Source organism: Asterias rubens, chromosome 17, assembly GCF_902459465.1.
Source record: "Asterias rubens chromosome 17, eAstRub1.3, whole genome shotgun sequence".
Lineage (NCBI taxonomy): Eukaryota > Metazoa > Echinodermata > Asteroidea > Forcipulatida > Asteriidae > Asterias > Asterias rubens.
Window position 1 is genome coordinate 12,264,545 of NC_047078.1, and position 25,764 is coordinate 12,290,308.

Consider the following 25,764-nt stretch of genomic DNA (forward strand, 5'->3'; position numbering starts at 1 on the left):
AAACTTCATCCGAAGTTGAACTGCATAATATCATTCTGTGAATGTTATACAGTATATTGGTTGTGCTTTATACCCCGTTCACACAGCGACCTTACGAAGGTCACATCAATCACCCCAATCTCAGAGTCGGGGCAGTCAAAATCCAGCAATTTGGTAAGTGTTTGACTCTGCCCAACTTTACTGCTTGTACGTAAAAAGTGTCTCTGGCTCGCTGTCACTACCAATACTGACTATTTCACACCACGATGCTACACGCTGCTTGCACGATAATGACGTGCCCACGATGTTGCCCGCTTATTGTACGTTGACTACGACCCGCGTACGCAAAATAAGCGTGGGAGAGAGTGCAGCATCCCACCCCAACAAAACCACGCCCATGGAGATCCTCCCACGTTTGGCACACGATTTGCCCGCGATTGGTCACGCTCTCGGTCACTTTTCCATCTTAGTAGAAGCGGCGTCTATGTGTGAACGGGGGTATAAGTCTGTGGGCTGTTTTGTATCTGTTAGTAGTACATTAAACCACATGTATGTATGTATGTAATTTCAAAAAAAAAAAAGTAAAAAAAAAAACAGTTGCTGCTTACCTAAAAACGAATGTGCAGTAATAATTACAGAAAAAAAACAGTACATTTCGATTACAACAATTGTAAAATATCTAAAGTTTTTGATTTTTTTCTTTGAATACATTCAGTACAAAGGAATAACAAATAGGTGTACTGATACAACATGGCTGTATTTGGGAAGAATGGAAGAACACGTAAATACTAAAGTTTCGTCCTTAGGCTTTGACTGAAATTGTGTACACCGAATGACATACCAATTATGTAAAAGTATTTTACAGGATAATGTTGGAATTGTTTATTTGTTACAGTGCATTTATGCAGAAAATAACAAATCTGTGACAGTTTGGAGCTCAACTGGTTATCGAAGTTTAAGTGAATAATGAAAGAAATAATACCCTTGTTGTCAGATTCGTGTGTTTTCAGATGGTTCCAGGCCTGAAGTCATTTATTATTTGCGTGAAAATTTACCTCTTTCTCAAAAACTACATTACTTCAGAGAGAGTCGTTTCTCCTTACTGTTCTATACTACAACAGCTCTACTTTGATCATTACAAAAGTCAATCTTTATGCTAAACAATTAGTTTGAGTAATTACCAACAGTGTCCAACTCCCTTCCATCTCGGCACCCTATCATTAATTTGTTGACAAGTTTACACGTTATGGTAACCAATTGGAGCGCAATAGTTTGCATGTTTGGGTTTTGTTTTCCTTTTTTTTTTCTCGGCTACTGGTGACCTAGATTACGTAGGGGTTGAGTTTAAGGGTTGTGTATAATGCACCCTCGCAATTTTAACAATAATATTATCATAATTTTGACAGATGTATTTTAAAACTGGGTTAGCTCATAACATACTCAGATTTTCTTTTTGTTTATGAATTAACTTGTAATCAAGTTTAACTGTAATCATATTTTTATAACCTTGAATATTATCAGATGAATAAATGATTGACGCCTCCATCAAATTGGTTACTTTTTCTTTCCTTTCTTTCCATAATTTGCTGACCAATAAATACAAAGGGAAACCTTTAGATAATACTTCATCACAACCTGATTGCTACCACCCCTTATGGTGATGGAACGACCTTCAGTTTAGGTGGAATCCTCTTTCCTTTACAGATATTCAGCTGGCACAAATTGTTATCTCCATTATGTTGAAGAAGAAAAGAGGAATGACATTGCATTCTTGCCTCGATATTAAGGAGGAAGTAATATTCTTTATTTGGTGCAATTGGTCAACTCAAAATGGTTTCACCCGTAAGAGAGAGCGAAGAAGAACAAAAAATAATGTAATCGGTTTATAATACGCGTGGCATGATTATACAACTATTCTATTTTTAGGATGAAACGTTGATGAATGGCATAATTTATAATTTCTTGCTCCTACTTGCAAATATGAAGGTTACTAATTAATAATAATTACATTTAACTATATGTGATATTCTGATACATTTATGCGCCGCCTTATTTTGTTAGTTTATTTTCAAGATAATTTGAATAAATTGTTGAAGTCAATCGAGGTAATTTCCTACATCTGTGCCTCACCAGTGTCCCATTATAACCTCACAGACATAATTGTTTCGCTCCTGCACTGTCACATAAAGTGTCACATTTTCCCAAACGCAAACACATATATATATACAGTCGTGGTGTTAAAGGCACTGTACACTATTGGTAGTTACTCCAAATAAATGTTAGCATAAGACCTTACTTTGTAACGAGCAATGGAGAGCTATTGGTAGTATATAAAGCATTAATTGTGAGAAACGGCTCCCTCTGAAGTAACGTAGTTTTTAAGACAAAGTAAATTCCTCACTAAAATATTAAAACACTTCGGGCCTAAAGCCCTTTATTAGGCATCTGAAAGCACACCAATATGTGCACCAAGGGTGTTTTTCTTTCTTTATTCTCTTGCAACTTCGATGACCAATTGTGTCAAAGTTTTCACAGATTTGTTATTTTATGTGAGAATACTGGTCTTTGACAATTATCAAATGTGTCCAGTGCATTTAATGCAATATTATTAATGAGGCAATTATGATAATGTTTAATCCCAACGTGTACGGATGCTAAGGCAATACTACTTTTCAATCAGTACTATGATGTCATTGTTTCAGAAACGTGCTCAATATGTCATACAGCATAGTATCTTTCTATTCGGCTTGACTAGTTTCAAAATAAAAATTGAATTAAAGAAAAACTACTGTGCTCTCGTTTTTGTCAATAATTTAATTGGTGTTTTCCCCTTTCTTTACGAAATTCATCAAATGGTCGTTATGGTCACTTAGCCTGTAGTTTGAATCTATGCCAGTATGGCTGAGGTTACTAATAACGCAAGATCCAAAGAGAGAAGTTTTAAAATCAAGTGTATGGGCCTTGCCACACGAGGACATTTTACAGGCAACTTGGAGGCAACCAACGGCAGTGCTGAATGCCACAAGACCACTTTGGTAGCATCGGTACTTTCTCAAACAATATTTTACGATTCACAGGAATAATATATAAATATTCAAAATGTGAATGCATTCTGGAACTTTGCCTGGAACTGGTTGCCTGTAAATTGCCTCGTGTGTCATAGAGCTGATCAGATTAACGGCAAAGTTTGTGCTTACTTGTCTTTTAAAACGTATTCCAGTACAAGGCAATGGTTTCTTAAAGTGCAGGGGTTCATCGCATGAACCAACGACCGTTTGTTTTTATTTTACCAATCCTTCAACGTGTGGTTAAGTTCAAAATTCGGAACGGTCGCCAAAGAGTTCCGGGATTTTTTTTAAAAATAATAATCACTTTTTTCCTTCTAAGATTTCGAAAGGGTATTAACTGATTTCAAGCCAATGGTTGAAGTAATTATTAGAAATGAGGACACTCAACATTCACGCGAAAAGATCAGAAAGATAATGATTGGGAATAAAAGAAAGAAAGAAATCCCCGACTTCAAAATCTCTCGTGGACAACTGTTGTCCATTACAGCAAACATATCGGTGATAGATCAGTCCCGTAAACCCTATCACTTCTCACACTGTATGGTGTGATACTGCTAATACCCTCCATGCTCTCTTAAATTAACCAGTGTGAAAATATACATACACGACGGTAGCAGGGATTGGGTGCGGTGTCGACGGGGCACCGAGGTGCAAATCCCCCGTCTGTATAATTGTCTATCGTTAAGTTCTTAAATAGCAGACATTGAGGAGTAAAGTGCTTTAGACGTGGTTTAAAGAAAGAGACTGACTACATGCCTATCGTTTCCTTTTCATTGTGTCGGTTTGGGTCTTCGCTGCTGCATCTGGGTTTTTTGAAATACAAACTTAACGGTGATGAAGTCTGAGGAATGGAGACACACGATACTGACATTATCAATAAATACTTATGGAAAGAAAGATGATTTGTACGTTCCTTTTAAGAGGATTTTAGGTCATGTTTGATGAACCCAGTTGCTGTTTCCATGTTCTTTAATATAGAACGCAATTCTGCCCCATAGCAATGTACATAGAATTCAGGCACGAACGCACTACTCATTCGTCAAACATAGAAAGTATTCAGCAACCAAAATGCACCCAAACTCTCTGCAGGCGTTATGCATAACGTTACCAACAGAAATTCTGTCAAAATTAAGAGTTGTGGTTAATACTTTAGATACCTAAAAGACCACTTCTTAAATTAAATTTCATAAAAATAATCATATGGATTTAAGATAATTTAATTTGTTAGGCTTGTCCACTATATCGTAAGAAATTAATATTCCCCGTCATGGTTTGTAGTTATACGATCAAATAGTCCAGACAGATTCAATTATTATACAACGCTGGCCTGGCCCCACGTCACTGGGCAAGCTCTGTGGTCGAGGGGTTAAGACACCGGCCATCAAATACTGAGGGTCGTGGTCCGACTTAACACTACAAGGCTATTTAATTTAATTTTTGTTAATGTAGGAATCCAAAGTGCGCCCTCATTGTTGGACTTGTTCAAAGTTAACTTTTGGTATTGTCACGTGACAATCACCCTCTTTTTCTATAGCTTCGACTTGGAAGAGCAACTTATTTATTTGGGCTGTGATTCTCTCTATTTCTATAGGGAGCATGGCTCTGGCCATGCTCCAAAAACCTATTTATATGGGATCAAGTATATTATGATTTATTACAATTATATTGTGATTTCGTAGCTCTCTATTTGGATCGTTTTATTTGTAGAACCATGTGTGTATGCCAGGCAGCACGGTCACACACGTGCGTCCGTTAGTCTCTGTGTGTGCTGACCTTTTTGTGAACTTCGTGCACTGTATTATGTAGGCTACATGTAGTGTATACTGTAGTGTTATAACTTTTTGTATGTTTTCTATGGGTTGGAAGTATTAAAACCTGTATAGAAGAGATTTTCATATAAACGTCATTGGCTTATTGACTGTTCCATTTATTGACATGTATTTTGGCGAATGCTCGTCCTTTATTAAGTAGAGGACCGGCTCTCACCTTCCCGTCTCTCTTTACAATAATTTAATTTAATTTTAAATCTTTAGAAATACACACTAGTTACAAGTTGTACAGGGGGTGTCAAGGTTTAAACAAAAGTATAAAACTGTCATCAAAAGATGTGTAAAACCAGACCCCTGCCAACGATAAAAATATAATTATACTGTGGTCACTACATGTACCTGTATATAATAATATTGATATCACGTGTTTTCAATCCACCAATCAACGCCCGTTTTGTGTTCCTGTTGGTGCACGGCTTGAGCATCGTTTAACCTTGATATGTTGCTGGTTGCTTTTGGGCACATGTAAATTCGTTCTTCGGTTAGTTTGCCCCGTTTTCCGGACACGTTTGCTTTTAAGTCCTCGCAATTTGACAACCAGTTTTATACCTTACAGAGGAGTCGTTGGAGTTTTTATTGTTAACTGTTTTGAGTATTGTTCATCGTCAGTCGTCTGTCCCCGTGTGAACACTATTTATATCGCATCGAAACTATATAACTTCGCTACGCCGACCGCGACCGCCGACCAAGGATTGTCCTTCGGAGTTCCGTTTCACTTCACGTAATCAGATCACGAACAGAGCACCGATCCATAAACCCAGATTGCCGTATTGTGGTGAGTTATTATTGAACTTCTCAAGCACATATTGAAATCGTCATGCCCAAACACGATCCCCAAAATACCATATAAAAAGGAGATTACACTGAAACATTTTAGAATCACACAATAGAAATCATTAAAACACAAGCAAAACCAGACTATCGAAAACAAAAAACTACACCCACAACAAAACACCGCAGCGATAAGAGGAAGGGACAACAATTGAAAATAAAAAAACATAGAATGGACTAAAAACCCTCAGAAAAATAAAATAAAAAATAAAATTGGCACAGAGTGCACCCTCACAGATTCATGCCAACCCACTGGGCCCGAGGACAATGATAGCAGAGAGCCTCCCCAAACACCACCCAAAAAAGCACATAGACCCCTTGGACAATTATTAAAGAAAACAACAGTTAAAACCACTAGCACTATTAACATACTAAAAATTCCCCCCTCAGCTTCATATACGAAATGACTTGTACCCCTCCAAAATCAAAACATTCCTGGTATCAATGTGAGCTCTGAGAACATTTTAGGAAAGCGAACAAAGGTAGAAAATTTATAAGCATCCGTCCTAGGTTTTAGGTGATGAAAAGTGAGCAATTCTGTGTGACGGGAGTTAACTTTAGACAGATTAGTTAAGTCATTCATAAAACTATACCGAGTGGACATCAACTATCTAATAACTCTCCTGAAGACGAGTATACTGTTCGAAACGTCGAGACCACACCGGCTTTTTTCAGAGCCACCACTCCTTCATAAGAGATTTTACTCATGGTCGTACCCACAAGTCTACTATTTATAGCTATTCTGATTAGAACATGTTGCATGAGGGATACAATGAAGGGATTGCTGCCTGCTCTTCAGCTCTGGCTAAGACTGGTCACACATCACCGCCCATTTCAACAAAAAACAACTTTTCTTTCATGGGTAAGAATTTCCTACAGGTACAGGGCACTGCAATGGGCACACGTATGGCACCATCTATGGCGTGCCTTTTCATGAGCCATCTTGAACAGCGCATGTTGGCATCAGCCCCTTGCCGTCCCTGGGTCTGGTGGCGCTATATCGATGACATCTTTATCATCTGGACAAGCGATGAAGCCAGCCTCAAAACTTTTATTAATCACATAAATTCCTTCCACAGGACCATCAAATTCACGAGCGAATACTCAACCAAGGATACACACTTTCTGGATGTCAAGGTTCTCAAGACGGATGAAGGCTTAACCACAGATCTCTTCGTTAAACCCACAGATAAACACCAATACCTACATTCCACTAGCAGTCACCCCCGACACTGCAAAACCAGCATAGCCTACAGTCAGGCCCTCAGACTCCGTCGAATCTGTTCTAATGATTCTGATTTTATCCACCACTCACAGGAACTTAAGAAACACCTTGTTTCCAGGGGTCATTGCTCTCTAGCAGTCCATCGAGCTATCCAGAAAGTCAAGGCTCGTTCTAGGGAGTCAGTACTTTCCCAAGGACCCAAGAAACAACAGAGTCCTACGGGGAAAGTTCATTTTGTTGTCACTTTCCACCCATCACTTCCTCTCATTCGTAAAATAACCAGTTCTAACCATCATATTCTTCACACATCAGATCGACTTCAACGTGCTGTGCAGGAAGAACCCATAGTTACCTACAGACGCCCACCAAGTCTCAGGGATCTCATTGTCCGAGCAGAAGTCCCTCCCATTAATGATGATGTTAATCCCCCTCTACCACAGGGAACTTTTAGGTGTTCCAACATCTCCAAATGCATCGTCTGCAGACAACACATCAGGGAATCGGACTCCTTCACCCAGTAACACCGGCGGTACCACCCATAAGACAAGGGGTCATGTCACCTGCACCACCACTAATCTCATTTATCTCATATCTTGCAGAGTCTGTGGTGTTCAATATATAGGTGAAACAAGAACTACACTCAAGAGGCGTTTCTACGGCCACAGATCTACAGTCAAGACGCAAAAGCTAGATACACCTGTAGGTCATAATAATAATTATAATAATTTAGGGGGGCTAATCGTCCTTACTCGCAGCTAAGAGCTGAATTGCGAAGGACACGGCTACAACGTGTTCGAGAAGCAGGCATGCAAGGGCGCATTCAGCTGCCAGCCACATCAAACCATTATGACCACGGAAGCCACGCCAACGATCGAAAAGTGTTTGATTTTTTCCTGAAGGAGGCCAAACCGGATGATCTGGAAAACCCTCGTGGCACAGCAGAGGAACCAACGCACAACTCAAGTCCACATATGGCCCCGACCGGGAATCGAACCGTGGGTCACCTGGTGAGAGGCGAACGCGCCTTTACGCAACAAGACAAACCGGGTCACTCACTTCCAATCTTCCTAATTCACTCCATTTCTGACATGATCTTACAGGGCATCGACTGCACTATGCAACCACAGAGAGACTGTGCGTTTGAGTAGGGAGAAACTCTGGATTAGAGCCTCCAGACCAATTCAACCCCCATGGTCTGAACAAATCCCCCCCCAGAAGGAAATGACTAATAAACCTTTTGTTTTGCCGTCTCTTTTTTTCCCCATAGCCTTTTAGCCTGAGCCTCATTCACTAATAAATTACTTTTTACCCAACCTCACCACCCTTGATGTTGTCCTTTGTGTTTCCATCTTCTTGCTTGTGGTCAAGCCAGTCCCTTCCCTTTCACCCCCCCCCCCTTTTTGTCCCCCTATTCATTGTTTACCCCCTACTATTTTATGTATGCTTTCTAACCCCATTCATGTATTTCCACTTCACTGCTTATGATTCACTTAGTTACCTGTTCATGTTTGTTGTGTTGTCATTTAGCCTTCGAGAAACGTCAGGCCATTAACTATTTTTTTGCATTTACAATGTATACTCTCGGCCCATTTGGTTGGTAAGTTGTTTGCAACAGCTAATTCTATTTTCGCAATCTGATTATAATATACATTTATAAGTTTGATTTTTGCTTCCTAAAGGCCGTTGCATAAAGCTTACAAATTTACAAAATGTAAAGATAAGCAAACTCAGAGCTGTCAATTATCTCTTGCAATCAGAGAGATTTTGTACAACAAACAGGGCGATACAAGAATTACGTTCAACATAATACGGCAAAAGTTTCCAATCAGAAATGTCACTTACACATTTGTTCATTAGAACATGGAAAGATTGGTTTATTTTCAGGGAAATTTCTGCAGAATCAGGAAGAGTTGGCAGTTCTGCAACGTGTTAGAAATATTTAAATGACAACCTTCTCATTTTTTATCAAACTGCAGATAACTTACAATGGAACCTAGGTCAGGGCTCTGCTTACCGCCAAATTCTGCACTTACGATCACGATTCCCCGCTTACGCATGCAAGCGCCTAATTTCCTGCGCCATCCTTGTAAGCGTAGAATGCCTAGTAACGCGGAGGAGTACGCACGCGCAGAAGCCAACATTCGCCGCTAACCCGTGTAATACGCTTGCCGTAAGCACAGAATTCCCTCCTTCCGTAAGCGCCGATTCTGTGCTTACGGTAAGCAGAGCCAAGAAATTGGGTCCTGATCAGGTCCTTTTGCGCACGCTGGACCATTCCTTTGGAATCTGTTGCCATCGCATACTCGGGATAGTGGCACTGTGGACACTTATAAAGACAAATTGAAATTTCATTTGTTTCAAACAGCTTTTCAGTAGTTTATTTCTTTCTTTTGTTTTCCCGATGTTCCTTTTCCCTATGTTTCTGTTTTCTTCTTTTTCATGCGTGGATATATGCGCAATATGAATTTTCCTTATTATTATTTGTATTATTAACGTTCAAGATGTGGAGGCTGGCCGGTGTACTTTACAGTTCAAATATTCATTTTCATAAAAATGTTTGAGTCGGTCTTCCCTAAACATCACATGGAAGAAAGCTTGCTCATTGTACAATGTCCGACAGTACTGATACAAATTTGTAAAATGGCTGATTGTTCTGGCGTTTGTTAAGACAGCTTTTTGTGATGATTTATACACTATGATGTCGCCTAATAACACGTCGTGACAGCACTTTATGACTAGAAGACCATCAGGCCGTGATACAAAGTTGTCTGCCTCTTTGGGTTTTTTATACATTGCAATCTATCACTAAAACTGGGTCAATCACGGTTTGCCTATTCATTAATTGTTCAATAAGAGGGAACAAAGCAAGGAAACACAAAAAAGAAAAATATCATTTTAGACTAGGAGATTGCTGGTCTTGTATTAGGGAAAATTTTGTTGTTGTTTTTGTCAACGCTAGATCGCGCACCAAACAGGACGTATAGAAAACATGATCAGAAAGCTCACAATTCCCAAAGCGGCTATTAACAGACGCAAATTGCTCATTGACATGTTACATGCATATCATGTAAAATGCAGGGTTCATCAATTCTGTTTCACCAGGGCTAATTTCGTAGAGCTGCTTAAGCACATAAATGTAGCTAAGCACAACACAATTTCATAGTGCTGCTAAAGCACAACAAAATATAGCTAAGCAAAACAAAATTAAGCTTACCAGAATAAGGTTACCAATTATGTCGCATATAAAATTTGTGACTGGTATCTTGCTCAGTTCTGCTTAACGGACAATTGTTAAGCCATCTTCTATCTGCTTAAGCATCTCTATGAAATTGGGCACACTTTAGGAGAAAAGGGGAGTCAGAAGTCGTCCTCTTACAATCCCTCAATCAATTGTTTCACACACAGCTATGATGGATAACGAATGCTCAGTCAAATAATTATTGTAAATTATCAAATAGTCAAGTATTTCGCCTTTTATTTTGTTCTTTACCCGCAACTAGGCCACCAAAGCACTTATTGATCACTTTAAAATGTACAAATTAGAGAAACAAGAAGACGTTTGAGTGTAAGCGTGAATACATTGGAGAATGTATTTAGAGTGTGTGCTGATAGCGGGGTGCGAACAAAGGCTTAATTAACAGGCTCTTTGAGAACGGAAACTAGACGACTAGTTACTGTTAAGTCACTATGTGATTATTGTGTATAATGCATGGCTTCCCATGTCACTCGCATATGCATGGACCAGATAGTAATTAATTGCTCAGTAATTATCACCCTACTTAAGAACCTACTTGTGCATAAATATAAATAGTGATACATCAGTCCTGACGGCTAAATTAGTGAGGACATATGGAATATATAAAGCAATACAAGTTCTCAAAAGTACATTCTACCCAGCAAGTAGACACACTCATGGTGTTGCGGCAAACCAAATAGACATTGATACTTCACCATGCAATGTCTAAAATCACATAACATAAAAAAAACGTAATTGACTAAAAGGCGGTAAATTCCGGAGAAAAAACTGCACGGTCAACACAGTTTGCGTAATTGTAACAAATCCAAATAAAAAACTAACACCAGGGGCCGATTTCACTAACGCGTTTTGGTCATCGCAAACGCCGAAATCGATTGCTAAATCTAAAATCCATCGCAACTTAGCGATGGATTTTTAGCCGACGATTTCACTAAAACTTAACGATGAATATACTCGTCGCAAAGTTTTATTTAGCGATGACAATCTTGCGATGACATGTTAGTGGTCGCAAAGTAAAAGTTCATCGCAAACTTATGATACATAAGCCATTATGTGCTTATAGTTATAGCGGTGTACGTTTTGACGTATAAATTGCCCGTGATTTAGAGTAAAATGAGTGGCGCTACATTATTTTAGTCTTGCGGTCTTGTAGACTCAGATTGCCGATGACAACTATCAGCGACGCAACTGCAGCAAAGAGCCCCTTAATATCGGTAAAAAGGAGATACTATATGGGTTCGATTATTTTAACCATCATTTTTAGAAAAAATGTGTAATGTATTGGCAAATTGACAGTGTGAAGCTTAGTATTATTAGACAGACATGTCAGAATTTTCATCAATCCCACCGTTACAACAGATTTACGAAAACTGTTTATTAAAATCTAAAATTATAATAGAGGCCATAGGCTTATAAATGCTTTAACCCTTTGTAAATGAATGGCTAAACATCGTCCACAATAGTTCGTGTGCACCAATATGACAACGATTTACATATAAACTGCACAATGCCATTTCATTTCGAGTGACGACCGACGATTTTGTCGCGGGATGTCAAAGGTCAGTACTTTTAGCCTCGTACAAAAACTTCCCTTTTAACGTGTGTTAGCGATGATCGCAAACATAGACGTTAGTGAAATCGGCCCCAGTATTCTCACTTGGTGTATCCCAATATATAGCTAGACATTAGGTGTTTGTGAACAAACACAAAGCTGTTCCGTGTTCTTTTGCTTTGATTATGTGTTAACATTACCAAGGAGTCTATAACTGAAAACAAGTTTGAAAAATACTGTACAGTGTCTTGAGTTGGTGCCACTTCATGGGGTCACGTTAACCTAAGGCTAATCTCTAACGCCCAAGGAGTCTGTAACTGAAAAAAGTTAGAAAATCGGTTGTGTAGTTCTTGAGATATGGTGCCACTTCTGGTTGACCCGGAAGTAGAGGTCAACTTGGGGTCATGGATTTTCAAAGTTCATTTTTAATGCCTTAGGAGGATAAAACTGAACAAACAAGATTGAAAATCGGTTGTATAGTACTTGGCGTATGGTCCCACTTCCGGTTCACCCGGACGTAGAGGCCAACATTGGGTTACGAGTTTTCACAGTAAATATTAATGTCAAGGAGTCTGTAAGTGAAAACAAATTGAAAATCGGTTGAGTAGTTCTTGCGATATGGTCCCACTTCCGGTTGACCCGGAAGTAGAGGTCAAATTGAGGTCACGGTTTTTCCAAATTTTTCTCCTATCCCCAAGGAGTCTTATAACTACAAACAGTCGACATTCTTAAAGAAGAATGTCGTCTTCCTGTGATAATTTATCTCAGGATGTCGACATCCTTGCTGTGATAATTTATCTCGGTATGTCGACATCCTAAACGTCAGTTGTCATCTTCCTGTGATAATTTATCTCGGTATGTCGAAATCCTAAACGTCAGTTGTCATCTTCCTGTGATAATTTATCTCGGGAAGTCGACATTCTAAAAGAAGAATGTCGTCTTCCTGTGATAATTTATCTCGGAATGTCGATATCCAAAAGTAGGATGTCGTCTTGCTGTGATAATTTATCTCGGGAAGTCGACATCCTAAAATTAGGATGTCGTCTTCCTGTGATAACTTATCTCGGGAAGTTGACATCCCGAAAGTAGGATTTCTTTTGTTGAAAGGATTTTACCAGTCGACTCCCGTTAATACGAGGTCCGGCGGACTGGCCCAATTTCCTCGTATTATCCGAACCTCGTCTTAAACGCAGCGCGCTAAATATAGATACACACGTCATCATTGTGCATGCACACAACACGTGTACGTGCATATACACACAACACGTGTAAGTGCATATACACTTGTACACAACACGTGTATGTGCATACACACTTGTGTTAGCCTGCACGGAGCTGTTTGCTTATCAGAACAGCTATTACGAGCATCTTTTATACAAGAACATCATTGCTAAATGTCTTTTATTGAGTGATTAATCAGGGAAATGTAATATTTTGTACAATTTATGATAACAATATAGTAAAGAGATGTCAACTTGCAGTTCAGAGCGAGTGGATTCTGCCGCGTAGCGCATGGTATGAACATGATGCATGCACTGAACGTTCATTTTCGTTGGTGATCGACGTATCATGATAACAGCATGTCAAGCGTGGGACACCAGCGAGATGTTTCTGGAGTTCCGGTGCAAATGGACTGAAGGGAGTGATGATTGTATTATACAGGAGCTTGTTTCAGTTACTTTGCCGTTTCCTTTTTTAATAATATTGTATTGTTTCATTTTTCAATTTCTCCTTTTAATTCTTATTACAGTATTTAATTCATTAAATCTTTGTGTATCTGTGTCTTTTAAAATAATTTTCTTTTTGATTGATATTATTGATTTAATAAAATCTTTGCGTATCTGTGTCTTTTAAATCATCTCTATCTTTTGATGTGATTGAATTAAATATTCCGGACGGGCAACTTTTGTTTTTTTTTCTTTCTTTTCTTAAAAAAAACATTTTCGGAAACGGGGGAATCTTCATTCATTTAATTGTTATTATTGAATTCATGATAATATTTTTAATTGAAAAGGGGCTCTACTAAAAAAAAACTCGAACAGCGGTGACGTTTTTGAAGTTTTGCATGGATGATACGAGCAAGGATTAATCATTAGAACCCCAAATACTGCCGAGTGCGTTCGCCGACATGAATTTATTAAGTAAGCGGCATGTTTTTGAAATTGAGAAGGATTGTCAGTCACTAAACCGTTGGTGGTTTTGGACCACGCGCGTGATTTAAGCCCTCTATTGTCTGCTTGGGTAAACCAGTCCGTTGAATAGACTGGTGGCACTCTACGAGCACCATGAAATTATCACCTCTATTGTATTGAGCATGGGGTTTAAGGGCTTCATGTCATTTCTCAACCTTGATGAAGGTAACCTTTTTTTACACACTTATTCCAGGCCCTCGCTACAAACGTCTGAAAACAATACATTTTGTCTCCAATGGACCGCAAAATTACCTCGTTATAACCGTGTTCTCGCTACTTCCGTGCTCGTATAATCCATATTTTAATGCATTGAAACACGCACGGGGCAGTTCGGGACCAGCAAAAAACCTCGTAATAACCGGAACCTCGTAACATGCGAGCTCGTAATAACGGAAGTCGACATGTATACGTTTTGTTAACTAGTATTACATGTCCAATAATATTTCTAACATTCATGGTCATAAACTACGTTAAACTAAAATAATGGACGAAACAAAATGTCCCACGTAAAACTCCATAGTGTTTGGAACATAATGGTACCCGCAAGTTCAAATACGCACGAGACTTGCTTAGTCTACACACAAGGTAATAAATAGTTTATTACAAGCAAATGCAATCGTACAATAATAGAAAACGAAAACTAAAAATCAATGCAAAACAATGTAGGGGATGGAGGGGCCCATAAAAAGCAAACCTTAACGAGTACGGACCCCCCCCCCCTTTTTTTCTAACGAAGAAAGCAATGTAAGCAATTCTATTCAGTGGGTGTAATCTTATGTAGCGGCAAAACAATTCAAAATTACAGGAATAACAAACACAAAAACAGTTTGCGTAAAATAAAAACTTAACCATATATTTAAATGAAACAGATAAACAAAATACCCAAAATAGATACTAGAGAAATTGGACCCCACAACTCTTGCTGGGAAAAAACCATGTCGAAACATACCATTGTTATCCATTAGAGACGTTTTGTAGTCACCTTGGTTGGGGAGCGAGGAATCTAGCAAAAACACACGAAAATCCCATGGCTGGGACACCAGTTTATACACCAGACAAATCTATTATATGGATATTCTTTTGAATATTTTATTTTGTGCATATGGTCCGTGATTCATGGTCCGTTGAATATAAGTGGGCGGTTGTATCGACAACAGACTTTTATCCTTCTGATCACCATCAGCCCCATGTATAATAAACTTCAACGGCTGACGATTGCACTTTTGGTATTGTCATTGTTAAACTCCGGTTCCATTGTGTGCTGTCTGTTACCCTCCACGCATAGATTTTCTTGTGAATAGTAGCTGTGTATGATTCATGGTTCGCTGTTCTATCTATTCATTCATTCATGTATTAATGTAAGTATTTATTATTTATCTATTCTGTTTTTCTTTTTAAATAACTTGTTTAAATAGCTTCAATTGTTGTCGAGTTTGTTAGCAGCTCTTAATCTATCAAATGTCTATCTAGTGCTTAAAAATGGTGGGTTTTTACATGTGTGCATCAACAGAGGGGATTATGATCCGGCGGAATAATTCTCGTTTCATGATTTTGCGACCATTGTCACTAAATATGAACTGCTAACGCCTATAACTATTAAGTAGGGTTGAAATGTAGTATTAGATGCCTTATGGGGGTTTTTGACGACGATGTCGATGTCGTCAAAAACCCCTATCTTATTACGCACGTTCGTTTTAACGAAAACCGATGCACAGAGTAAGAATTATGAAATAAAAAACACACTCGGTGCATTCATCGAGGAAGGAAGAGAAGGAGCTCGAACGCCTCGCAAAACCGCAGAGTAACAAAAGAATACCCTGACAATGCCCCTGTCTGACCAGTGGAAAAAGATAGGAGACCTCCAGCTGGACGGCCGATTAACGAGCAGGATTAGATCTCTTTGTACAGAAGGTGTGGTACCGCCAGACTGCGCCGTTGCCTTCGTGTAAAGTTGAATCATTGGAGACAAGAATTGTGAATATACACGTTTTCATTTACCGTTTGTGGTGTTTCACGGAAACATCATGGCATATTTTTACATTTTTTGTGACTTTCCGCTCACTAGCGGTGGTTCAAAATTTGGGTAATAGCACACGAGTGTGGTTGGTATTCAATTGTGTTTTTCGATTTGGTGGGCACAAGTGTGCACAATTTTTATCAGGTCTCAAAAAAGTTGTTTTCCTTCTGTATTACATCCATACGACATACGAACCATTACACAGTTGAGTGAAGAACCAAGTGCGCACGCGCAAACTCGCATTCGCCAGGTCGCCCATTGTCTGTATAAGGTATGTGGGTGATTACGAGGTGTCGTTAAACGACCGCGGTACCACGGGTTCGGCTTTTGAAGTCCCTTCGTTCGAGATCCTTCTCTTCCTTCCTCCATGGTGCATGTTATACTTTTGTGTGCTTTCAGATGCATAAAAGGCTTCAGCTGAAGCATTTTGTTACTCGAGTGAGAAAAAAACTCTTTCTCAAAAACGATGTTAATTCAGAGGGAGATGTTTCTCGAAATGTTCTGTTTTACCAAAAACTCACCATTGCTCGTTACCAAGAATGTTTATATGCTAAGCATTATTTTGGGTAATTACCAATACCGTATTTCCGGCATGGATTTTAGGAGATGTCTAAAAAACACGACCCTCTTTTGAAATGAAAATGTACACTGGTTAGTTTCATTGTTTTGTATACATCTACTTCTATTATTATAAGATTAAAACTACGAACAGTTCCAACAAATTATGGTATACTTTGCCTTTAAAACAACCACCTTACAAACAGGAACAGTTATGTTTAAAGACACTGGACACTATTGGTAATTGTCAAAGACTACTCTTTTTACGTGCTGTATCTCCACATTATGCATAAAATAACTTACTACTTGCTTAGCTGCAAAGGACTGGGTGTCCCTTTGCCTCCTTTGAGAACCGTCCCCATTCATGTCTATTTTTAGCCAAGTGCTCTGCCTCATGAAGTGGAATTTTGGCATCTTCCTGGATTTGCACCTTCCAGCGCAATGGTGGGCGTCCCCGTTGGCGTGGAGTGTTGAAGTCATTGTAGTAGACCAGGTTGGGTAGCCTGTAGGCTGGCATTCTGATGACATGGCCAAACCAGTTCAGGCGACGTCTGGTCACTACATTTGTTATTTTTGTGCTCATATTAAGTTGCCTGCGTATTTCTTGATTTCTCATTTTGTCTCTTAAAGCGGTGGACACTATTGGTAATTACTCAAAATAGTTTAAAACCATAAAACCTTTCTTAATTCGAATAATAGGAAGAGGTTGATAGTATAAAACATTGTGAGAAACAGCTCCCTCTGAAGTGACGTAGTTTTCGAGAAAGAAGTAATTTTCCACGAATTTGATTTCGAGACCTCAAGTTTAGAATTTGAGGTCTCTTACATAAAGTGCTTAGACTGCCAGCAACTGTTTTGTTTGCAAAAATCATTTATGTAATGTTTCTTTAAAGACACTGGACACCTTTGGTAGTTGTCAAAGACCAGTATTCTCACTTGGTGTATCCAACATATGCATGAAATAACAAACCTGTCAATTGGTCATCAAAGTTGCAAGAGAATAATGACAGAAAAAACCTTGTTGCACAACTTTGTGTGCTTTCAGATGCACATAAATAAAAGGCTTCAGCTGAGTTTTTCTTTTATCATTGGTGAGAAATTACATCTTTCTCAGTTACTTCAGAGAGAGCCGTTTCTCACAATGTTTTATACTAGCAACAGCTCTCCATTGCTCGTTACAAGTAAATTTTTGTTAAAAAAAAATCAATTATTTTGAGCCAGTGCCCTACTGTGATGGTCGATTTCTGGAAAGTGACAGCCAACCAAACCGCCCCTCCGTCACTTTTCCTTTCAGTGAGCAGGAAGTAGTGACTGTGAAATACACACCGGTTTCTTTTTCATTGCCCGGGAGGTGATGATTTGGAAATGTTGAAGGACAACCGGTTTAGTTACGCAGTATGTCAAATGTCTCTATAATTACAATATCACCGTTGAACACAGGTGTCAACATCTCTAGCCAAGTAACTTCCTAGGACCATGGGGCAAGTTTACATCAAAACCATGCAGGATCTGGCAAACAAGTATGAAAAGGACATCAAGAAAGACCTGGCGAAGCTCCAGGTTCTCCGAGATCTTGATCTGTTCGTTCTGGACAACTCAATCCGTGAGAGCACCGTTGGGCAGCTCAGGGGCCACACCCTGGAGAGCAAGTGGCAGATTTATGATGAAGTAAGGCGATGTGGCTTCACTAACATCATCGTAGCATCCTTCTCCCATATGACCCGGGTAGATGACGTCTTCATCCAGCAACTCGTAGAGAAAGGAGAGGACCGCAACAATCTCTTCGCGTTTTCCGAGATAACAGAACGTAAGTACCTTCCACGTTTTTTTAAATGAGACATCACCTTATGTCACGGACGGTCAGGGGCGAAGCCCTGGTGTGGGGGTCCATACTTAGCTCTGAGCTTTCTGGCGTTTTGGGGGTGAAAAATAAAGCCTCTGCATGCATAAATTTTTTAAGCACTTCTGATTCATATGAATGTATCGTCTATAATTGCGAACTGCAAAAATCAGTCAATAATTCAGCAAAGGTTTTTGTTTTTAAAAGTAATGCTGCGGACGTGGTTGAAAAGAGAACATTATAGGCGGTGCTACCTACTTCTCATCACTGGGCGGCAAATTCCATGAATAAGGAGGCGGCAAACCCAGAGCCTACAGACAAACCTTTGTTTTGCAAAAGTGGTGTCGCATAATAATAATTTTTATAAGATTACTGTTCAAAACTAAAATTATAACTTTAACCAGGGCATAAATGTGATGTGTAATTTGTTAAGGGTAGGATTGCAGACCTTTTAATCCCTGAACATAGCCGACTAAAATGAATGTGGACAAGACGCAACGCGTGGTGATCAGCATTCGATCGGGTCGGTTGGTATTTGGTTTCGTTTGCATATTCGGTAAACATCGCGGGTAAAAAGACATTACTATCCGGCGTTTCTCAAATTTAAGTGTTGTACTAGAAAACCATTGAATGCCGGAGCGACCAAGAGCGACGTGAGATATATTCTATCCTGGACAACGGGTTTCAAATGCTTAATATGTTATTGTTGCAAGTTTACCCAATTACAAGGGAGTTGTCATATGATCATTGCATTAGATGTGTCCAAAATCTTTCACCTCGTACATCGCGTTATCGAATATCCAAGATAAAAGAGTTATTTTGGCAGGGGGAAAATGCGAATGGCAAAGGAAGAAAAGAAAATACTTCCACCGGAAATAAAAACCAAAAACTACACACGCATTTGCGACTTTTCTCCCTCGGCTCTTTTTACCTTTCCCCAGTTCTCCCCTCCCCCATTATTTTTTTTTTCTTTCTTATTCTTTCCTTCCCTCTTTCTCCCCCGTTTTTTTTCTTGTTTTCTTTTTTCTTTTTGGGGGGACCCTCTTGGGGTTGGGGGAGGGAGGGTGCTTAAGCCCACCCCCCTCCCCCACCCCAAGAGGGTCCCCCAAAAAGAAAAAAACGGGGGAGAAAGAGTTAGTTAAGGTTCCCTGTTAGTTAAGGTTCCTTGTTGGGTAAAGGTCACCGTTCGGGTAGGTCCGTAGTTCCGTTTGGGTAAAGGTCCCCAGTTGGGTAGGTACAAGGTTAATTAAGGTTCCCGGTTGGGTAAAGGTCCCAGGTAGGGTAGGTCCACGGTTAGTTAAGGTTCCCGGTTGGGTAAAGATCCCCGGTTGGGTAGGTCCACAGTTAGTTAAGGTTCCCGGTTGTGTAAAGGTCCCCGGTGGGTAGGTCCACAGTTAATTAAGGTTCCCGGTTGTATAAAGGTCCCCGGTTGGGTAGGTCCACAGTTAGCTAAGGTTCCCGGTTGGGTAAAGATCCCCGGTTGGGTAGGTCCACAGTTAGTTAAGGTTCCCGGTTGTGTAAAGGTCCCCGGTGGGTAGGTCCACAGTTATTAAGGTTTCCGGTTGGTTAAAGGTACCTGGTTGGGTAAATCAACAAGGACCCCACTGTAATGATAGACAATTTGCTTATCAGTTATATTGTATGCCGCCCTTGACAGTCACAAGGTGACCGCCATCTTGGAAACTACATGTATGTCTTCTGTGTCACTTAATAGATGAGCGTTTATTAAATTTAATAGTACACCAACAAAAATCCTTTGATTTGCGGGGTATCTTCAGGCGTCTCAAGTCAACACACTTAAAAAATATTTGACACATGTAAACTTTTGTACTTTTAGATAAGAAGAACCGCATTCCAGACACAGAGACGGTTCCCATTGCAATGAGGAAGCTCAAGAGCCTAGGACTGTGGAACACCATCCTGGAGGTGGACCTCAGTGATGGAGTGTATGACTTCACCAAGTTCACTATGGATGACATGTGCTCACTCATCAAGAAGTGGATCGAATGGGTCCATGAGAACCTGAACAAGGACGCCAAGGTATTGATCAACCTGAGGGACATGACAGATGTCATGCCCACCCACCCAATCAGGGTGTTCAAGCTGGTAGAGTACCTGGCCAAACTGCCTGAAGACATCCGACCGTTCGGAGTGTTATTTGAAGAGGCCAAGGGGTCCTGCCTTCCGGAGGAGTGTGGTGAATGGGCAAAGTATATCCGGCATATCATGAATATGCATAAATGGCCCGGGAAACTGCTGGTGCACGTGCACGAGAAGTACGGATACGCTGACGCAGCTCAACTAGAGGTAAGACGGGTTTTGTATTGACCCTTTTTAAACTTTTACCTAAGGACCATTGATCATGTCTTAAAGCCATTGGACCCTTTCGGTAAAGAACAAAAAAAAAAGTTCACAGATTTACAAATAATTTACAGGGTTTACAGAAGGTATTGGTGAAAGACTTCTCTTGAAATATGAGTCCATGAAATGCTTTACTTTTTGAGAAAACGGTAAAACAATATAAATTCTCGTTAACGAGAATTAGCTGTCCTTCAGCAAGACACTTAATCTCAAAACACACCTCTTCAAACAAATATCTTAAATCCTGGACTCTTTACTTTGGGAACCAGCGCCCTTGAATGGCATTTTTCTTTGTTTGATACTGTGCGCTCTATAAGTGCTGTATATTATTATTATTAATCGTGATTGCTTCGAAAAGTTAGGGAGGTAGTGCTTTCTGCTTTGCCAGCCCAAGCCAACATCCGTATAGACTGTAAAGTGGTTACCCTGGTTCAGATCAGTAGTAGGTGGCAACGGCCCCTGGAAAAGAAATAGTTGATTGTAGTCCATTCCTTGAAGTGGCCTTCAGGCCTTATGTGTCTGGCACATTGCATACACACATTGTTTTTTAAATAAGGGAAATGTTACATGAGAGTTTATAAAAATTCACAATCTATGATTACGTTGACAGGGTTTAATGAATGGCTGTGACGGCACGTGGGGTAGTATCTGTATCGAGGGCGCCGCCCTGGGCAACGCCTCCACCTGCGTGACCATGATGAACCTCATCCGCCAGGGAAACAAGAAAGTCCTTAAGAAGTACAACTGCACCTACCTGAGGAAGGCTGCCATTAATGTAACCAAGATCACAACTGGAGAAGGACCCCATCTGAAGCAGCCAGTATACGGCGAGAGGTCTCTGGACGTTGTCTTCAATCTGGACAAGGAGGATTTCGACCTGGCGGAATTCTTTGGTGTGGAGGCACCGCAGAGGATAACACCTCTGGCATCGGATGAGATGATACAGATGCGACTGGTCACACTCTTCGGAGAAGACGAGCAATTTACAACCGAAATAGCGCATAAGATGAAAGAGGTCATGCTGGAAGATCTTAAGAGCAACCGGTAAGCTAGGCTTGGTTCAAGCTGCCATTAAATATACTAAACTCGTTCCATTTCAGTTCGGTTGAGAGTATAAAAGAATCCTAAGACCTCGAATGAGCTAGACTGCTCAGGGCAGAAGGCACTCATAACACCTAGAAAACAAAAAAGTCGGCTCAGCCCAAAAAGGCCTTCTGGCAATCACGCACATTGAGGTACAAGTCCTTTCTGCTCTTAATAGCTGACAGGGAAACAATAAAATTTGGACAAGTTTCTTGCTCGAGGACACATGTCACGGTCTGGTTTCAGCCCAGCACCTGATGACCATCACTTAGAATTCAGTGTGCTTGAGCTGACAGGAGAAGCAATGTCTTGCTCAGGGACACAGGTCAAGGCCTGGATTCGGCCCAGACCCTGCATGGTGACCAGGACTTTGAGATCAGTGTGCTCGAACGTCCATCCAATAATGGTCACATTCTACTTAAATCTTCGGCATTTGTTTGTTTTGTTTTAATTCTAAGCTTTATGTGGCTTTCTATTACAGAAAGGAAGAATACATGAGTGTTGTGGGACTTTCGGTGTTATTCGACCGGTCTGGTGGAAAAATCACCGAGACAATGAGGGACGCTATCGAGCAGATGGAGCTCAACAGTAATCATGCCGAGACCCTGATCAAGGACATCCGCGAGACTTGGGACATCTGGGACATGAAGGACGAAGTGCAGGGAGATGACATGCTGGAATATGACTCTTTCTACAATGGCTTCATGGCACCATACTTCTCCTGCTACCGCTGTTCAGAAACGCGTCAGGCTCTACAGGCTATCGACATGGATGCGGACGGGCAGGTCGACTGGAGCGAGTTCCTGGTTTACCTCAAGTGGGCCCTTCACCAGTATCCGAACATCAGGACCACACAGGAGCTTCTGGACACCACGTTCCGTAAAGGTATCATCCCTGCCATGCGAGATGAGATACTTCGTGAGAAGTAACAATAAAAGGACTGGTACAAATCAGAAGTCTAACCCCGCCCAATGGATTCACAAACTTGTCTCCGTATCTTCCCATGTAGAGACTGATACAAATCTGAAGTTTTTTCACCCACGATACTTTATTGTTAGAGAAGGAGTGTTAGGGTATTGTTGGCTGCAGAGCTAATACCGTCACATTGAGCTATAGGTTAATAAATAGGTTTAATTTGTGAATACCTTGAGATAAACCCGTATAAGAACTCAAGAGGCAAACAGTAGTACAAAACAAACATCATACGAGGTTACTTTAAAAGTCACCTGGAAGTGGTATTTGGTAAGAATAAAGCTTTTGTTACTAATATAGGTGTTTTGATGAGTGGAATGTGAATAAACAGTTAACTAAGGTTCTAAAAAATTAGTTCTTATCTTTTTAACCAATTAAGAGTAGGCCCGACCCGAGAGGGCGCTGTTCGTGACGTCAATCGAGGCGCGATATTTGAAGAGAAAATGCTGCATAGTGCTGAACAAAGACGTCAGACCGGACCACTAGCCACTATTGCTTTTGTGAGTCTGACCAGCCATGCAGACTAACCCCATCTTTAGTTGTTTTGCTGCGTCCAGCTTTTTCGAAAAACAACTTTTTCGAAAAGTACAAACTCAATGACTTGGACTTGCATGTACCTTCACGTGTGTTTACTCTATGCATCAAGGCAAAGTCTGCCTCGATTGACGTCACAAAAAGGGTAGGCGGAGTCAACCCCATAAAACAACTTGAACTATTTTTTAGATATATTATAAATCGTGACAAACAATTACTAAAAAAAGCGACCTTACGAAGGTCACACCAATCACCCCGATCTCAGAGTCGGGGCAGTCAAAATCCAGCAATTTGGTAAGTGTTTGACTCTGCCCAACTTTACTGCTTGTACGTAAAAAGTGTCTCTGGCTCGCTGTCACTACCAATACTGACTATTTCACACCACGATGCTACACGCTGCTTGCACGATAATGACGTGCCCACGATGTTGCCCGCTTATTGTACGTTGACTATGACCCGCGTACGCAAAATAAGCGTGGGAGAGAGTGCAGCATCCCACCCCAACAAAACCACGCCCATGGAGATCCTCCCACGTTTGGCACACGATTTGCCCGCGATTGGTCACGCTCTCGGTCACTTTTCCATCTTAGTAGAAGCGGCGTCTATGTGTGAACGGGGGTATAAGTCTGTGGGCTGTTTTGTATCTGTTAGTAGTGAATTAAACCACATGTATGTATGTATGTATGTAATTGTGTGTACTCAATAGTAGATAATAAGTAATTAACGCTGTATTAATTAGACACACTAAACAATCTTATGCACTATTGTTTACACGTTGGGCCGGTATTGGACCGTCATTTATCATGTTAAAATTGTAGTTATAATTACAGAAAACAGTACATTTCGATTACAAAAAAACCTGTAAAACAAAATTTCAAAGAAAAAAAGTTAAAAAAAACAACAGTTGCTGCTTACCTAAAAACGAATGTAATTACAGAAAAAAAACAGTACATTTCGATTACAACAATTGTAAAATATCTAAAGTTTTTGAATTTTTTCTTTGAAAACACTCAGTACAAAGGAATAACAAATAGGTGTACTGATACAACATGACTGTATTGGGGAAGAAAGGAAGAAGACGTAAATACTAAAGTTTCGTCCTTAGTCTTTGACTGAAAGTTTGTACACCGAATGACATACCAATTATTATGTAAAAGTATTTTACAGGATAATGTTGGAATTTTTTATTTGTTACAGTGCATTTATGCAGAAAATAACAAATCTGTGACAGTTTGGAGCTCAACTGGTTATCGAAGTTTAAGTGAATAATGAAAGAAATAATACCCTTGTTGTCAGATTCGTGTGTTTTCAGATGGTTCCAGGCCTGAAGTCATTTATTATTTGAGTGAGAAATTACCTCTTTCTCAAAAACTACATTACTTCAGAGGGAGCCGTTTCTCCTTATTGTTCTATACTACAACAGCTCTACTTTGATCATTATAAAAGTCAATCTTTATGCTAAACAATTAGTTTGAGTAATTACCAACAGTGTCCAACTCCCTTCCATCTCGGCACCCTATCATTAATTTGTTGACAAGTTTACACGTTATGGTAACCAATTGGAGCGCAATAGTTTGCATGTTTGGGTTTTGTTTTCCTTTTTTTTGTCTCGGCTACTGGTGACCTAGATTACGTAGGGGTTGAGTTTAAGGGTTGTGTATAATGCACCCTCGCAATTTTAACAATAATATTATCATAATTTTGACAGATGTATTTTAAAACTGGGTTAGCTCATAACATACTCAGATTTTCTTTTTGTTTATGAATTAACTTGTAATCAAGTTTAACTGTAATCATATTTTTATAACCTTGAATATTATCAGATGAATAAATGATTGACGCCTCCACCGATTTGGTTACTTTTTCTTTCCTTTCTTTCTTTTTCCCTAATTGGCTTTTTAGACTGTGGAAACACCTCTGACTGTATATAGAGGAGCAAAAGTGCCAATAGTCACTATCATACAATCCATTTATATTCACTTTAAATCAATCTAAGGGACTTATTCACATGCCCAGTTATTATATAAGATAATTGTCCTCAAATAGCGATACCCAGTAATTGATATATTTCTATAATTATCTAAGTTCTTAATGGCATGGCAATGCCCTTAAAGACAATGGACACCTTTGGTAATTGTCAAAGACCAGTCTTCTCACTTGGTGTATCTCAACATATAATGTACATTAAATAACCAGCCTGTGAAAATTTGAGCTCAATCGGTCGTCGAAGTTGCGAGATAATAATGAAAGAAAAAACACCCTTGTCACACGAAGTTGTGTGCTTTCATATGCATGATTTCGAGACCTAAAATTCTTGAGGTCTCGAAATCAAATTCGTGGAAAATTACTTCTTTCTCGAAAACTACGTCACTTCAGAGGGAGCCATTTCTCACAATGTTTTATACCATCAATCTCTCCCTGAGTAATTACCAATAGTGTCCACTGCCTTTAATATTGACTACCATAC

General features: G+C 39.9%; 1 protein-coding gene across 2 annotated transcripts; it reads left to right on the top strand.

Annotated features, from left to right (window-relative positions):
- The first annotated feature begins 5,455 nt into the window (after positions 1 to 5,455).
- LOC117301268 lies at positions 5,456 to 23,095 on the top strand. Of its 2 annotated transcripts, none has more exons than XM_033785151.1 (5): positions 5,456 to 5,651; positions 17,948 to 18,314; positions 20,185 to 20,654; positions 21,319 to 21,752; positions 22,273 to 23,095. In XM_033785151.1, exons 2-5 carry the CDS (start codon positions 17,984 to 17,986, stop codon positions 22,718 to 22,720), a joined length of 1,683 nt encoding a protein of 560 aa, XP_033641042.1. In that variant the 5' UTR covers positions 5,456 to 5,651; positions 17,948 to 17,983; the 3' UTR covers positions 22,721 to 23,095. The 2 variants fall into 2 exon arrangements, with proteins under 2 accessions (XP_033641042.1, XP_033641041.1); XM_033785150.1 differs by lacking the exon at positions 5,456 to 5,651 and adding an exon at positions 15,253 to 15,290.
- Positions 23,096 to 25,764: the final 2,669 nt, after the last annotated feature.